General features: G+C 41.0%; 1 protein-coding gene across 1 annotated transcript in view; it reads right to left on the reverse strand.

Annotated features, from left to right (window-relative positions):
* Window positions 1–18,244, reverse strand: part of SLC25A13 (solute carrier family 25 member 13) — a gene marked incomplete at its 5' end in the record, with an annotated part of 203,471 nt that overhangs the window by 61,142 nt on the left and 124,085 nt on the right. The window contains 6 exon segments of the mRNA XM_082662488.1: window positions 5,989–6,147; window positions 6,629–6,716; window positions 10,070–10,154; window positions 10,373–10,466; window positions 11,222–11,360; window positions 13,620–13,766. Of these exon segments, the coding sequence (XP_082518614.1) occupies window positions 5,989–6,147; window positions 6,629–6,716; window positions 10,070–10,154; window positions 10,373–10,466; window positions 11,222–11,360; window positions 13,620–13,766 (712 nt within the window).

An 18,244-nucleotide genomic window follows, 5' to 3' on the forward strand; every position in this document is an offset into this window, starting at 1 on the left:
GGGCGGCTATGTGGTGGGCACGCACATCTGCCTCCACGTCTCTCTCTCCAGAGAATATGAGGCTCTCACAGGAGAAGGCACTGACCTGCAGAGCTGAGCTGCAGACTATAACCTAGTGGACAAGTGGGAGTCAGGGCTCAACTGGGGAACGAGGCTCAGAGAAAGCAGCGGGTCAGAAGCCGGGCTGAGGGTCCACAAACAACTGTAACCGCCATGCGGCAGCTGTCCCAACAGACCACACTGGACAAGACACGGAGGGGCACAGATGATGTCGGGCCACAGCAAGGGAGAAACCCATCATTCAAGCAGCATTTCTGTCTCAGGTCAGACAGAAAACAAGTTCAAGAGTGGCCAGCCCAGCCCTGAGAAAGGTAGCTTAAGGCACGTAAGACAGCATCCAAGGCATCCAGGGCAGAGACAGGCAGTAGAGCTTGGTAGGGGATATTAATGCATAAAATACTCCTACTGCTGTAGCTGAAACCACATCTAGCACTTTTCTATGTTATCTAGTTTCAACCCAGAGGCAACCCCTCCGATGTTAAATTCTTAGCCTCCTGACCTCACCGTGGAGGCCCCTACACTTGTCCCCATCTTCCCAGAGAGCCCTCCTTGCTTTCAACATCAGATTAACCTTCATTCTGGAGCTATCAGCACTCTGTGTGCCCTGCCTCACAGCTTTTCTTCCTGCTCCTATTTCCATGGCCTTCTCTCTTCACTTGTTCAAGCTTTCTTCTCCCCCCACCCCCCTCCCCGCCCCGCCCCTCCCCTGTGTCTGTCTGCTTTTGACTCACACAGCCCCCAAGCACGAGGCACGCCCCTCCTCTCCCAACTACACTATCCCCTTTCATGGCCCTCGTTACTATCCAGTTTTCCACCAGCTCTCAGGATATCACTCCAAGCTGAGCGTACAGTGGAGCTGGGGGCATAGCAGATATTAAGATTTAAATGCTTGTTTATCTGGGTTAAATATTTTTGCTCAAAATGTCAAGAACCATCTATTATTTTAGCTATGGCTCAGGAGATGCCTCTGGGAGACTGATTGTTAAAGCATGACGGAATGATACTGTTATGGTCTAGAAAAACCTTGGTTCCTGTGACTCCTCTATTTGGAGGATTTCTAGAAGTGAAGGTCATTGGGAAGAAGAATCATACCCTCTCCTCCTTCAGGTTTTCACTCTGGTATATGGCAACTTTCAGGGTCTTGGTTATCTTCTCTTCTATCTAAATTTCCTTGCTGCTGAGATTTAATCTATTTCCCTTGTCTCAGTCTCAGCATTGGCAGTAGCTGGTAATAAATGATCATTCTTGAGGTCTAGAACTAATTCGTTCACTAATTAATCTTCTCTTCTCCAGGTTACGTCTAGTTCCATCTTTCCCAATTTTCTAAGCTCATCATTGTTCTCATTCAGCCCTCTCAAGCCTCTGACGATACTCCCACCCACTTTAGTTCCAAGTCTGTGTCACCTCAGTCTCCCCTTTTAATGCTTTGTGCTCACGGGAGATTTCTGGAGATTTGATTACCCAGCTCAGGAACTGTCCAAGTCTTTTGCTCATTTTCACTTGATTTTCTATAACCAAATATCTGCTTTTTGATCTACTCACAGCTTAACACCCTAAATGAAAATGTGCAGAAATGGCCAAGAAAATACGACTCAAACCAAACCATTTTGCACTCATTAGAAGCTTTGGTGGACACGAATGGACACCATGACTCAGTGAAGTGTACAGATTCACTGTGGTTTGTGCCAAGATGCATGGCTTCTTAAGTTATGCAAAATAGACTTGTACAACCTCCAATTGCTTTATTTTGGTGATAGAATTTTTAAACTTATTTTTATCTACAAGAATTAAGCAAGAAGGAATCTCACTGTGGATCCACATAATTTGGATACTGCCTTCTACAGAACCATTAACCACCCAAGAGACATAGCTTAAACTAGCTATCTGACAAAACTTCCTGAGATATCACCACAATATCCTCTAGATGTCACCTTGAGAACATTCCAGGATGGAAGACGACTGCTTTTGCATCACGCAGACAACCCGAAATAGACACATTTAAAACTCTGCAAGCCTGGTCAATGGGCTGATTAAAAAAAAAAAAAAATTTTTTTTTCTTTTTTTTTTTGCCAACTGCCTCAAAGACTAAGTAGTACTCCAAATTAAGTTTAATTCACAAAGTGATCTAATTTCCCTTTCTGGCAGATTTTCTTTTTTTCCCATGAACAGAAATAAAAACTAAAACCTTCCTTTAGGAAGTATTTCTCCTGAATCCATCTTTCTCCCCGTGGTCCTCCCTCCCCATAACATTTTCCAATTTCTAAGGGTACTCATCTCATTACCTGAAGCATCTGAGAGAGGAGAGTGTAGCAAAAATTTAGAGGCAGAAATTAGTTATTCCTGGAACGTTAAGAGCATTTAATTATGGATGATTACCCAATCAATTGTTTCTCTTTGATATGCCAAGTCTACAGCTAGCCAATAACTGACTCGTTTGGTCATGTAGTTCATTCAAACCAAATGAGCTGTCAGGTAATTCATTAAGGATTTTAAACACCTGAGTGCATTAAATCAATCTGGAGACTGGGGAGGAAATAGAGGAAGACTTTTACAAGTGACTTCAGGGAGATTTGGATTTTCTTGGGTGTTATTTCCTGTGATACAGATAGACTTAGCCTAAAGGGTCTGAATTTCAAAAATTACAGAAAAACCTAGGAAAATCAATAATTTTCTTATAAAGAAAGTAGTCTGCATTATAGAGAAGGGTTGCAGAGTCAGTCTCATAGGATTTCTAAGGGGATCACGTCTAACAACCAAACTTACCCCCCAAAGATAAGAGGCTCTGAGAGACAAAGAAGCAGGGAGCTGCACAGAAACATGGAGAGAAGACCTCACCAACTCACAACACTAAAATACCTAGGACTCAGCATCAACTGAAGACAGTGCTAAAAATCCCCATAGCTGTTATCAGTCACCTTTTGATGACGGGGCCGTGATTCAAATGTGGTCCCTGCTTATGATGGGATAACTTCCAGGACCGCGCACAGATGCTGGCAACTGCCAGAGAAAGGACAGAGGAAAACAACTCGCGCCGAATGAGTTCTTCAAAAAGAGCCTTCGCTCTCAGAGCTCCACAGGGAACTATTTCTAAATACAAAACCGCTTCCTTTAGAGTTCCGTATTCTTGTTGTAAGAAAGAAAAAAAAGAGAGGGAGAGCGATGCTACATTAACCTTGTAATAAGGATGCATGCTGCAAGCACCTTCTTTCAGGGCCAACTGCCAACTTTTCCTCCAAATATACATAAAGATAGCTTTACAATAGGGGAGAAAACTTACTTATGCAACATTCCCAAATTATACTCTTCGGGAAACATTAGCAATTATATATGTCTTGATGCAGAAAAATTACATGTTAAGCAAAATTCCATAACAGGAAAAAATAGGCTCAATATTTTGAAACATGTTTATAAATTAGAGATGTACTCTGTCACCTTCTCAAGTATTGCTAGGTGGAGTGTGAACAGCAGCAATTCTAAATTCTCAGAATTAAAATTTAACTGTTTTCCCCTGGAATATTAAAATTTTAAACAAAATTACATTTAATAAGAAATTTATCGTCAAAGAATCACATGCTGGGTGTTTTATATCTTGACCTTCTACACGAAGGTTAGGATACTGATTCTCAGAAATAGTTGGGGTCTTTTTTGTTTCTATTATAATTTTTGGCTGGTAATGATAGTTTCCCGTTTTCATCAGATCCCTCTCTTGTCCAATGATAAGCATTTACAAATATACAGTTACACACAATTACTAATCAATGACTATGTGCAAGGCACTAAAGGGAATTAGTCCCCAACCAATCAAGAATAGGAATAATTCATTTATGAAGCAAGACCGTATATCATTTTTTCAAAAGCCTAAACTGCCAATCTCTGTGCTCTCAAGATCCAAATTACGAAACAGAAACTAAACAAAGCTTTATAGCACATCTTTTGCTCTAAAATTGTCTACTAGAAGAGATAAGAAGTCAGGGAGAAATGAACACAGGTGACTCCTAGCACTAATCATCTTATATTCACACTCTACTTATCATCCTCTGACAAGAGAACGCCTTAGGGATCAGGCACCCAAAACAGGTTAGATAAATGGCTCTTTCTAAACCAGGAAAAGGATGAGGGGCTGCCTCTTTGGTGTTCAAAGGGAGCCTCCACGTCTGCCTGACAGGCCGGCTTACTCCCCATCCCTGAGGAGTTAAAACCAGTTCTGCCAGTCTCACTGATATAACTGAAACAGCATGAGGTTTACCGGACGGCCCACAGTAGCTCACTACTCAGGTACGCTTTAAGCTGTTTTGTCCATGGGGTCAAAAGGATAGGTTGAGGAAGGAATTCAAGATGCGACCAAGAATCAAAACCCACCAGGTGTGGTCAAAGAGGAAAGAGAAGGGACTCAAAATTCAAACAAATCAGGTCAAAACAAGCATGTTAAAGGCATTCAGCAGGACAAACATTATGTCTCACAATTCTAAAGGCACCCTTGACATTTAATCCAACACCAAGGGAAGCCCATAAAAGTAGTGTGTGAAGCAATGCCAAGGCTGAGACGTTTGTCCGCTTTGAGGCTCAAAGCTCTGCCCACAGAAAACAACCCACATGAACAGGTAGCAGTAGCCTTTGCCTGAATCACTGCAAAGCAGGAACTGTGACATTAACCTTGTACTACTCGGGGAGACATTTCGGGAGACATTTCACTTGCGAGGTTTGTTGTCACCAGGAGGGAAAAGTATTTCAAATGAAAGGCAGTGACCCTGTAAGGGCCATCATCAATCACCTGGGGTCAAAGACCTTCCCAATTGTGAGAAGACGCAGGGGGTGAGGGAAAGAGGGCAGAGGAAAGATCAAAAGGCCTTTGATGGAGGTTATCTCCCTACACAAAAGAACCTGCAAAATGGAACTTCTCTGGGGTTTGAAACCTCCTCATTGCTAAGGTGAGAGATTTCAAGAGGGGTCTTTGTTGTTGTTTTATTTTTAACTTGGGTGCTTAAGAGGAAGACTAGAATCAGCAGATGGCAGAAGAGGCCTAGAGGCATGGGCTCACACGGCTGCTTACACGGCTTCAAGGTCTGTCTCTGCAGAGTACTAAATACTATCTCCTGGTAGGGGAAGGGAGGGAAGACCCCGTCAGCTTTGCAGTCGCCATATGGCAAAGTGGCTTAGCTGGAACTGCCTCACGATACTGGATTTTAGCTGATGCAAATACAGTTACTTCTCTTCTCTCTGTAGAAGGCAATCACAGAGGGAGTGGCTGGGAAGTTAAGTCATGTCCTTTAGGCCAGTGCCGGTGGGCAAGCAGTCAGGGTCTGTGGGATCCTTTCCATTTGTGACGACATACTTCTTGCTACTGTTCTTGTTGATTAATGAGCCTTAGGTGATTACAGAAGCAGCTGGATAGAGAAGGACTGCCCTGCTAGAGTGGTATGTGAATTAACTTCATTGGGTTCAGAGTCAGAGGAAGGGAAAGGGGCAACCTTAACTCAGAAAGAGACAGTCAAGGAACGAGCGCTGCACTGAACCCCTGGGTACTGGCCTGACAGACATTTTTGTGGAATATTCGAGGAGAATCATTAGTCCCAAGTAGGCTCTGTCCTGTCCCCCAGCTGCCTTTCCCTGTTAGGTGGTGAGTAGAGTTAGTTCAAGAACACAAACAATACAAGCCTTTTAAAAACTCACTAGAGATGGTTATGAAAATAATTACTTTTAAGAAATAAAACATATGGCAGAGCAATATAAATGGCTTTCAGATTATGGGCTGTTTTGATTAGCCATGCCCTAGATGCCTCCAGCCTACGCCCATTAGCATGGATAATTGAGAATCTGCTGTATTTCCATTTTAACACAGTCTCTCTAATACATTTCAGGCATTCAGATGGAAAAACCAAACCTCTGACTACTATTTCCCCTTTCATGAATTTAGCACATGGCACTAACCTCTATACAGTCCAAAGAAGCCTTCATAGCGTAGCACTTTCTTAAAACAGTCCAAGCTGTTTTTATACATAAGTTCTCCCACAAAAGAGCCAGTGGATCGCTGGTTCTGCATTCGAGTTTTTACCAGATCGATAGGGTACACAGCAGTGGCTCCAACAGCTAAAATCAAGGAATAACAATATTTCAGAAGAAATTAAGGTCAGAGGAAAGGGGGAGTTGGTTAACATCAAAGAGAAGATGTGGATGGAAGAAAAAAACAAATTTTGTATATACAAGTTTTAAAACTCTCTACACCCTTAATAAATAACTGGATTTTCATTCAAGTCTCTCCCGATAAAAGGATATCACAGACAGTTCAAATTTTAAAATGCACATCACTACAGCCTAACCTCATTATTAACCCGTCTCTAGAAAGCCTGTCTGCAGATAAATAAGAGAAAAAAGTCACTTCTAAGTCCCTGATCAGATGTAGGTATGAGGAAAAAGTTCCCTTTGCTATTATCCTATCACACAGATACAGACTGGTAACTAGCTCAGGGAAAGACCAGAGGAGGCTTTGTCCTTCCGTATTTCAAGGTGGAAAATCAGAGGAAAAAGAGGAATAACAAAAATGAAAAATTTGCACTCATCCATGACTCACCTCCAGCAACAGAACCCAGACCAAACCTGTAGGCCGACTCTGCAACTTGTAGGAGAATTGGTCGAGATGAATCGACTGAGGCCTTCTTCTTTGCACGCACAGGAATTGCAGAGTGAGAAAACAGGAGACAGAAAGGAAGACAGAACAAAAATGAGCACATACTATTTTTTAAAAGTTACAACTGGGTTCTAAACTCATGATACAACTAAAATGTCAAAGAGGAAGGTATGATGATTAGATTTTGTAAGTTCTTATTAATAAAAAGTAATTATTGCTATTAATTTTTAAAATCAAGTTTGAATATAATAAAAGCTGTTATGTGTCCCCAAAATGTTATGAATATGAACCCATTTTCAAATGTTCAATTCTCATTAGTGATCAAAGAGATACAAATTTAAAAACATTAATGAGATATCATTCTTCATCAATCAAATTGTCAAATTGGTAGGTTTGGGGTTTTTTTGTTTGTTTGTTTAATGGCAATATCCAACCTGGTAAGAGATGATAAAAAAACAGAGCTTCTCAAATCTGCCATTTAATCGAGCATAAACTGAAGGGAAACTTGGCAATACGCACCCAAACCCTTAAAATGTACCTGAACTTTGACCCTGCAATTCTACTTATAAAAAGTTAGGCTAGAAAATAATCATATATATAAACAAGGATCAAGCTACAAGAATATTAAAAAGCAGTACTGTTTTAAGAGCAAAAACTCTGAGAATACCTAAATGTCCAGTAATGGAGGACTGGTTAAAAATAATGCTATAGCTTTAAAACAAAATTGTATGTCATTAAAAAGCAATATTGTAAAAGATATTTGATGCTCAGAAAAAGTGTTCATAAGGTATAATAAAGCAAAAACAGGCTAAAAAGAATATGGTGAGTAGACAGGTATTCATGGTATGATTTTCTTTACCTTTTAAAATGTTTGAAATGTTTCATGATAATCTTTTAAAACCAATGTTAAAGACTGTGTGTGAATATGCTATTTTTTAAAAAGTTATTTTGGTATGTATATGCATATAATAATAACACTAACATTTTGGCTATCTCATCACCCAGAGGTATCCAAATGTTTACAGTGGCTACAACTAGGTGGTTGTACTACAGGTGATTTGATACTTTCTCCCCTTTTTTGTCCATCTTTTCTAAATTCATACTTCAGGCCAGTCAGTTGTTGTATTATGATTGTTCTTTTGACCTATTATTCTTACAGTGTTTTTGATGCCAGAACATTTCAGAGTATTTCCATTCTCTGTCTACATAAATAAAATAGCAATTTTATGTCACACAGAGCTGTCACATGAGGGTGGCATGTAGCTGGTGCTTAATAAATACCTGTTGAATGAATAAATACATTCAGTAACACTTGTTTTTTCAAAAGCCACGATAATTAAGATCAGTGAACAATGAAAATAATGACCAATCCCAGCTATCAACCCACTGAGTTTTAGTTGCTGTCAATGTAGCACAATTCTAATACAATGAGATAATTTGGAATCTCCTTCAAAGTTATTTAACTGAAAACAGCTTTACATAGAAATATGCATCTTTAAGAAAGTAAAACATCTCTTCTGCAGATTCCACGGGGTGCATCCAACGCTATCTCCGTATAGATGGATGATTTCCATCTATATCTGTTAACCATAGTAACTTCATTTTGACAGAAGCATCCGTTGGAAAGGCACTGTTTTATTTACACGGATATAAATATGCAGTACTTAGAAAGGTGCTGGCATCAAAACAGTGAGTGAAAATACTTTGAAAATAATAGGTTGGTGGGGAGAGGAACCTACCACTATCTCTAACTCATCCAAAGACAAAATAAATGAAATCCCAGACTTTCATTTAACTTTTCTAAAGCTAGAAATGTGGTGTGCTCACAGAACGACACAAGACAGACTCCTCCTCCTGCACTCTGTGGAGGATAAATGTTGGCACCTAGCCTACCAGGTAGATGACCTCCATTGCTTGAGAGTGTCGATGTTGTCAGGCCCACTGGGGTTCACATAGTAAAGAATATTCCAGGCAAGCCCCCAGTGAATTGCTCTAAACCTCTAAGCAGCAGCCAATCATTTCCTCCTATAAATCTCATCAATCTCGTCTAACCCTTTCATGGCCAGGATCCACAAGCACCCATCATCTGAAACTCTCAAAAGCTGCAGAGTGCGTAGAGGAAAACTTGTGGGATACCACTGCCAGCTGGAGAACAGGAGGAATCTTTAAAAAAAAAAAAAAAAAAAATTCTCTCCTTTTTCTTAATCCCCAAATTTCTACAGGAGATAGTAGCACAGAGACGAAGAGATCATCATCTGGTAAGCAGTGTTTAAAAATCAAAGCGGGGGAGAGCGGAGCTGCTTCCACCTCTGCACGTGATTATACAGTTCTCTCTCCTGCACTCAGGGAAATCGGCTTCCTCTTTTAACGGCAGCCAGCTGGTTTTCCAGAGGTGCCTAGTTACGGTTTACTGAGTGCACACCCACCGTTCTGAGTTACACGCTGCACACAAAACCTGCCGCTGCCATCGGGTGGGAAAGAGCTGAAAGGAGGGCGTCCTGGCCCGAGGCCTGCCCGTCCTAAAAATGCAGCCCGCATCAACCCATTGTGGTCAAACTGGCGTCTCTGTACAGACCCGGAGCTCCCAGCCAAAAACTGTTAAGTCTCACAGGATTCGGAGATGGCTTTGCCTTAAAGGAGGTATTTTTCTAAAACGATGCTCGTCTGTGAGTGGATTTATTTTACAAACACCATGTAAGCACAACACATGCTCTGGAGGCTTTTATTCTATAACCCTGACCTATAGAAAGCCGAGTAAGAGTTAAATGTAAGAGGTCCCAGGTCTTCGGTTTCTGACTTCCACAAATTCAAGAGGTTGGTTTCTGTTAACCATAAAATAAAATTTAGCATTCCTCAAATTGTTTCCACATAACTTATGAGTCCTTTCACAAAGAAAATAGGTCTAAAAGCCTTCAAACTATGACTCCAGACTAAACAAAATTATCTCATTTTGATATTCAGAAAACCGGCAGGCATGGCAGTTGGGCGTTGCCCTGATGAAGTACCTCTCTGTGGGGCAGAGCCCAGCTTTCATTTCACAACACGACGCTGGGACGGTGACACCAAAACGGGACTCCAGTCCCACCTCTCCCAGCACAAGATTGAGGGAAGAAGATCTTCTGCCTCTTTTGGAAGGGTTAGGCTTCTAAGGCGGTTAAGAAATCACCCCATCTTTCACAGGAAAAGCAAATGCCAATTATCTGTTTCTCAGAATATCTCTAAGTAATTTCTCTTTCCAGTCTTTTGAAATGGTCTGGATTTTTGGTGCAAAACAAAGAAATGGTAGGTCAGAGACCAGTGTCCAAAAGGCAACTGCACGTGAAAAGGGGTTGGGTGACCCTATCAAAGAAACACCAGGAAGAAAGTGTGCTCCCTTTTACCCACCTGCCTCTGGGCCTCGGCCAAGTTGAAGGGCAGAGTTCCCTCTTCCAGAGGAGCGATCCTTTCAATGTCGGCTAACGTCATACGTCTAGAGGGAAAAGCGAGCACAAGCAACAACAAAATACAAATTTATTAAAATTTACATTATGGAATTTTAAAACGTTTCTTTTCTTGTTTCCCATATTTCAGAGTCATCTTTAATATGGCTTCTTTTTCTCCAGGTTTGCTGCGGTCCTCCTACCCCACCTCCTAACCTCCCTTTATTAAGCTAATTAAAAAAAAAAAAAAAAAAAAAGAGCAACTTACCCCCGTGGCTCATATAAATCTGCTAACTGAAACAAGATGTCAACTTCCATGGGTGTAACCTGACCAAATTTCTGAGCTGCCAGAACAAACTCCTCTGCATGGAAAAAGAGTTAAAAGGGAAAGATTCAAGAAGGAATAGCCGCTAAATGCAGCGTTAACTCAAGGCACAGGAATGAGCGAACATCACCAAACTTTATTATTAACAGTCGTAGAATTCAAGTCAATCCAAATAGGGTAAGAATTTTTGCAGTTCTTTCCTTTATCTGGAAAAAGTGTACAGAATAGTTTCTCTAATATTGACTCTAAAAGCTTGGTGTCATCCAAAGGCTTTGAATAAATGACACAGGAAGCCATTCAAATTGCGGGTCAGGGAAAACCAGGAAGGAGATATGAAACTCAATATGCATAGGTCCCAGGACGTAATATTAATGAAGCTGTGGAATTCCGAAGGGAATTCTCTGTTTAAAAAAAAAAAATCTCATTAAAATGCTGATATCTTGATCAGAGATAGTCAATCAACACACACTGTCAGCAGTGTAAGTTTATGGAATTCCTTGTGTACTTTTGAAGGTCACTTTAGAGGATGCCAATTTAGCTCAGGTTTTAGTAAGATTTGAAAACATTTAAGAAACTTTACATGGTTCCCTCATTCAAAGACCGTCTTGGGTTTATTTAAAATGTGCTGAAGATTGTTTTGTCTGATCTAAGGGTGGAGAACACACATGTACCATATGGTTAATATGTGTCAGTGGGACAGAAAAATTTATAACATAAACTCCTAGTTGTCTTCTTTACCCTAATAATAACTCACCAAGATAGTTGCAGGCAAGAATTCAGATTCTCACTTACCCTTAGTCACCTCTACATCTTTCCTGTTGCCAGCCAGAGTGCTGTAGATCTTTCTAATGAGTTCCATGTTGTTAAGGAGTGAATTAAATCCATTAAAATAGGAGAAACTAACTTGATGGGACGTGGTACCTCCAGCAGCCTCAAATAAGTTGAAAATAGGAGGGGGGAGAAGAAAAATAAACAAAGCATTTATAGAATGAAGAAGATTCAGAAGTATGTACATCAAATGCTAGTTTTGGAAGTAATCAAGAAAGCATGTATAGAAAGAAATGTTTATAAGCATTTTTCTTTCACATTAAAAAAAAGCTATAAATGATTTTTAGAAGTAACTGCAACTAATCATGACCAGAACTTGTACTCTCCACAAAGTCCTAGAAAACTAAATACATGTGTAGGATTATAACAACAGAACCAGTAGTAATTTACAGAGTTCAAATTTCAATTGGAAATGTTTTATAAGTTTGTTTATTTCATCTAATGAGCAATCCTTAAAAGCTTAGACATGCAAAACTCTATTATACACATGCACACATGTGTATACTTATACATGCAAAACTCTATTATACCAACACAAACATACTAAGAAAAGTGGTCAATCTAACATTAATATCATGATTTGTCATGTTACTTATAAGTAGTAATAAATCAGCATTAAGTACAGACTTTATATTGGTAGGATTTCTAGCAAACAAGCATATTATGGTAAAATTATGAGATGTCATACGCTTTGATGAGGGTTAAGACTGGTCAGAATTCTGATAATCAGAATTTGTAAGAAACCATAATTCTTCACGGGGACAAGGAAAACAGCATGTCCATTATGAATGGAACTTCAGTTTGAGGTTTCAAATATCTTGCCTTCCCTAACAAGGCAAAATATTTTTATTAGGAAAGCACTTCTTTATAAGGTAACAACCACATAAATCTTCACTTACTACTTGTTTGAAATAGCTGATGTGAGAGCTGGGATAGCGAAGGGGGGGCCAAGAAAAGGAGCGAGATTAACACAGTGCCGGAGTGGAAAAGGCCTTGTCAGATCACCGCATCTCCAAAGAGAGAGACCAGAAAGAAAAAGAGGAAAAATGAAAAGCTCCCCTTATGGTAAGCACTGGGGCAAACTCAGGTGATGGTGAAAACACTCAAAAAGCCCTCTCCCTGGGATTAACAAAGGAAGAGTTACCATTGCATAAGGGTCCCAAATCTGGGGGATCATCACAATTGCCTAGGAAGCCTCAGAAATTAGATTCTAGGACCTTACCACCTGTGGATGGTGAATGGGTAGGCTTGGAAGAGACCTCAGAATCCGCACTTTTTTTTTTTTTTTTCCTTGCGTTACGCGGGCCTCTCACTGTTGTGGCCTCTCCCGTTGGGGAGCACAGGCTCCGGACGCACAGGCTCAGTGGCCATGGCTCACGGGCCCAGCCGCTCCGCGGCATGTGGGATCTTCCCGGACCGGGGCACGAACCCGTGTCCCCTGCATTGGCAGGTGGACTCTCAACCACTGCACCACCAGGGAAGCCCAGAATCCGCACTTTTAATAACTATCCCTGATGATTCTTAAGCTCCGTGACCAAGGCTTGGGAACCACCACCACAGAATGTTCCAGGACACCCTCAGGGTCCATGAAGGAGCAGAGTGGCTGGACATCCACTAGGAGGGAAGCTCCACGACACAGGACAGCAAGGCTCCGCCCACTGCATGTGCCAGTGTCGCCTCCACACACATGCTGAATGAATGAGTGAATCCAAGGGTTAGAGTTCCTGTTCTGCTGACACCTCAAACATATCTATGCGCACTACCTGCTTACAAAAACCACTTTGCCTTGGAGAACAGGTAAAAGCAAAGATCAGCATTTGACATACCTCAAAATATAAAGCAAATTAATATGCGATTATATGTCTGTTTTTTCCTTTTTAAAAAAGCCAGTTAATACATTTCTTTAAGATAGTCCATATCATCCAGGTAACAAGTTAACCTACCCACTAAAACTGGCAAAGCACTCTCTGTAAGTTTGGTAATGGATGCAATATCACTAAGAAAATAAAAAAATGTTAGTGTTTAAACATCATCTGTAAGACCTGCTCTTACAATCCCTTATTTACTGAGCTTACACCAGGTAGAATAAGCTATTTCATTATGGCAAGTTACAACCTAGGAGGAGGGATCAATTGGGAGATTGGAATTGACATATACACGCTACTATATATAAAATAGATAAGTAATAAGGACCTACTGTATAACACAGGGAACTCTACTCAGTACTTTGTAATGACCTATGTGGGAAAAGAATCTAAAAAAGCGTGGATATATGTGTAACTGATTCACTTTGCTACACACCTGAAACAAACACAACATTGTAAATTAACTATACTCCAATAGAAATTAAAAAACAACTTACAGCTACAAGACATTCTTCTACAAAAGGTGTCAAGACATGAGGGCGGATGGTGACCATGATGTCTCGGAAGTCAATGGCTGTGACCTTTCCAGTCCTGGCATTGTCCCTTTGAACAAAGGCTTGCTTCGCATGCTCCAATTGTATTTCCTGCAAACAAAGAAGGTGAAGTACTTCATTTATGTTTCCCATTTACTACCAATGACTGCTCAATTTCAAATCGGAGTGAAGAAATATATACATTATATCTTGATTTACTAAGCCCCACACTTGTTCAATAGCACTCCCAAGTTATCTCCTTCCAAAGAGAGAACTTTGTTCAGACTGGTGAACACGTCTTGAGAAAGTACATTCCTTCAATTTCTTACCCAAAGAAACCAAATCACTTCCATGTTCTGCTCTAGTCCAAAGACACAAGGAAAATAAAACCTAGAATGAAGCTTGGCAGGCTCAAAGGTCTGGACAAACCTTGCTTAGGGGACGCAGATGATCAAAGGAAAAACACCTACAGGGACATTAACCTCTCTCCAAAGAACAGAGAAAAATGTTTAACGGTAACTTGGTTCACACACATGTGATGTAACAGCAGATTGAAAAGGGTGGCTCTGCTCAGGAATATGCCATTCCTCGACACTGTTGGTATTTGGGGTAGGTTAAGCCTTTGTTATGGAGGCTGTCCTATGCATCCCTACCCTCTTTCCACTGGATGCTGGTAGCCCCTTTTCCGCAAGGCCATGGCAATCAAAAATGTCTCCAGAGAGGACCATATGTCCCGATTGAGGACCAATACTCTAGAATTAGGGACTGGATGGTACATGCAACAGAGGTGGCAAAACTGTGGCAGTGCCATTGGATATGTGTTTTAATTCATATGATCTAAGGACAGGAAGCCCAACCTTAGATTTCTATTGCTATTCTCAGGGGATAAGTGTATCAAAAAATAAAACACAGTCTCCCGTCAAAACCCATCATGTGCTATGTAGGAGAAGCATCCCTTCTGCAGAGAGTATTATATTCTCTTCCTCAAGACACTCTGTCCATTTCCCAAATGGGCCCTTAGAGTGAGATCTAATGTCTATGAAATTAAAAGGCATCCCGGATGTGGCTTTCAGGGACTTTAAATTATTTAAATTTAAAAGTTTTATTAGATGATACTGAGGAATTAACTTTTTTTTTTTTAACTTTGGTGAGATAATGACTTACAGTTTTATGAAAACTAACTGTCCTCATGAAGTAGTGCAAACTAAAGTGTGGGAGAAATGACATGAATCTGAAAATGCCTTGAAGTACCCTATCTCCCTTCTCTTCCCACAGAGAGGTGGGGAGATAAAGGAAGACTATATTGATAATAATTGAAGCTGTATAGTGGGAACACAGTGGGTCATCATATCTTTATCCTTACTTTTATGGGGTTTGAAAGTGTCTACAATAAAACATTTTTAAAGACAAAACAATAATAAGAATCAGAGTTCTTATCCTATTCAAAAGCCTCTTCTCGGTTATAGCATCTGCCAGTGTTGATCCGGCCTGGAACTCTCGTCTGGGACCCTCATCTTTCTAGTATTTCTTCCACTCGCTCCTTAAATAGGAGGCACGTGTCAGCCCTCTGTCCTCAGGTCTTCTCACTCAACTCTCCTAGGCAAAGACCTCCCCCGCTAGGTCTTCTTATGAGATTTCTTATAGGGCTTGACTCCCAGATCCAAGCCTCTCACTCCTATCTGCTGCGCCAGAATTTCTAACTGCTTAGTGAATATACTCATGGGGGTATCTTGTAAAGGCCATAAAATTACACGTCGCTAAATCCGCTACTATATGTCTCCCACCCAGCCCTCAAACCTGGTCCTTCTCCCATGTTCAAAGCTTAATTATTAGCATGTTGTTTTCCCGGTCACTTACCCTAGAAACCTGTCATTTTCAATTTTTCCAGCTTCCTTTCCCCCAGAGTAAACCAGTTACTACATTAAGCCACTTGGACCTTTGAAAGTTCAGTCAAATGCATCTTTTCCTTTTTATTCCTGACCACTGGTTCAAGGCCTCCTCAGACCACGGCTGAATGGCCACCATGGGCCCAACTGTCAGTCTGGCACTCCTCTCTGACCTCTGCATCCACCTTGCACACATCAACAGCTGCCTTTCAGCATCTCAAATCTGACTTCAGTCACCCTCAGCTGAAACCTTTCATCGTAAAGATCTATCTCCAAAGCAAGGCTCTCCAGACCCTACAAGGAGTTACTCTCAGCCTGGTCTAGGGCACCCCATGCCCAGCATGGACAAACTTCCACACATCCGGGCCTTTGTCCACACTCTCCCCTCCACCTGGCGGAGATTATAGCCTTCTGCTCTAGCTCCTGAAATCCTACCACTTGGTGGCTCAAATGCCACCACTTAGGTAAATATAACCAGGCCTCCTAACTGAAAATAACTGATCTGATCATGCGGCCTCCTGCTTGAACCGCAATTATAAGGCTTGTCTTACTCCATCCTATATTATAATCAGTTATTTACATTCCTGTCTTTCCCCCGCCTTGCCAGGAAAAAGAGACTGTGTCCTGCTCATCCTACTTACGGTGTGGGCAGAATGCTTTAGATATAGCAGGTACTCAATAAACCATGGACATAATCTTCAGTGACAGGTACTGTATAAAACCAACTGAGTGAACAAATTACAATGTATTGAACAAAAAGGGGTCCTCTGTACAAGTGTCTCCAATTTAAAAGGAAGGATGAAACCAACTGTTAAACACCCTGTAGTGAAAAATGACCACAGTATGTATTCAATTGAAAGTAAATGAACACAGTCTTTGAATCGCTAGACCCACTGCTAAAGCTATCGCAAGCCAAGATTACTCTCAACAATACCAGAAAGTGCGTTCAGTTATTTACCACTTCCCCTAGTTTATAACTGAAATAGTCTCGGGGCTCCTCAGAACATTATATCAAAAGCAGTATCAGTTTCCCTGGTCACTCCAACTCCTCAGAGAGCAGGAAGCCGGAACACTAAGACCAATCCATCCAGAATGTCTAACTGGGAAACAGACACCCAAGTGGGGATGATGCTCCCACTGCAGGACAGGGGGTGAGTCTGTAATGGGGACAAGTGGCATCACTACGCACTTCTGTGCACGATTAAACATCTAGTAGCAGGAATCTCGCAATCACGGTACAAAAGCACTTCTAACCCTAACAAAGGACAACTTGAGAACACATTTCCAACAGTTCTTAAAGATTGGGGACACTAAATTCCATGAAAAACAAGGTGGATCCAGGTAGTTCTCTAATAGTCGAGTATAGTAAAAACGTTTAGCTATGTGTCTCCCCAAACTTAAAAGTAGCTTACTGAAGATGGGGTTGCCTTCTGAAGAACATCTGTTTATGTCATGACTATTTCTTCTTCTGGGTGAGGAAATGAAAACTATTACCTCAAATGATAAAACAGCCACGATAACAGCATTTTGTAAGCATACATTACCTGCCAGTGTTCTAAAGTGCTTTGTAGTGATAAACTGATTTAATGCTCACAGCAACCCTATGAGGCAGGAACTATTATTAACCCCACTGTAGCAGTTGAGGAAACGAACGTCTCACTGACAGGAAGCAGCAAAGCTGGAATTCAAAGCCAGGCAGTCCTGCTGCACTGACCTTGCTCCTAATACCCCACTACACTGCATGGGAAGCCTGGATAATGCTGCTGTCGGGAATTTGATTACAAAATATTATTTGACACTTAGGAGTCTTCATAGCTATAAGAAGATAAACATTCAATTTGCTTTTAAAGTATGCCAGTGCTCTAGATTTTTCTGTAGCTTATTTTCACGAGAAAACAATAAAATTCCCCAAACTTTTTCATTAAGGCAAAAGTCTCTGATGCGCTCTCAAACACCAGGATTGTCCTCCTAACAATAGCAGAGATCATGGAGGAGAGAAACCAAATCTAAAGGGCCTTCTCCCAGCCTTGCTCACGACCTCAAGAGATTGAGGAGGAGAAAGACCAATAAGGAGGTCTGGAGGGGAGCTAACATACAGGTACTCTATAAATACTTAATTCAAGAATAAGTGACCTTTGAAACAAAGAGCCAGGCTCACTACTCACGGTAGACTGACTTAACATCAAAGCTCTCCATTGGCACCTCTACAGCTGTTTAAGGAAAACCTTAACCCTATTCAAGGCTACCAAGACAGTGAAGCATCCTAGATCTGAGTCCAGAGGGGTAAAGCTGGGACGGCGAGCTTTTGGTATGCATGGTGTCTAGAGCATGGGTAGTTACCGTTCATTTCCAAAACGAAAGGGACCAGAATGGAGAAACTCGTCCTTCGTGCGGGGGAGAGAACAATGGGAGACGGAGACGCAATAGTTACGTTCAAATATTTAAAGGTTGAAAGGACTATCAGGTAAAAAAGAAGTTAGACTGGTTCTCTGTATTTCTTAAAGAAAAAAAAAAATCAATGGAGAGAAGATAGAGGGATCAGGTTTCAGCACAAAACACAGAAGTATTTAACCTGACTATTCAGCAATGAAATGGGCTACCTTGCAAAGTAGGGGGTTCCCAGTCACTGGAAATACCTGTTCAACTACTGGCTGAGAAACATACGTCAAGGAATTTTATTTTTTTATTTTTTCATATTCTATT

The sequence above is a fragment of the Grampus griseus genome (genome assembly GCF_964374135.1).
Source record: "Grampus griseus genome assembly, chromosome: 9".
NCBI classification, from domain to species: Eukaryota; Metazoa; Chordata; class Mammalia; order Artiodactyla; family Delphinidae; genus Grampus; species Grampus griseus.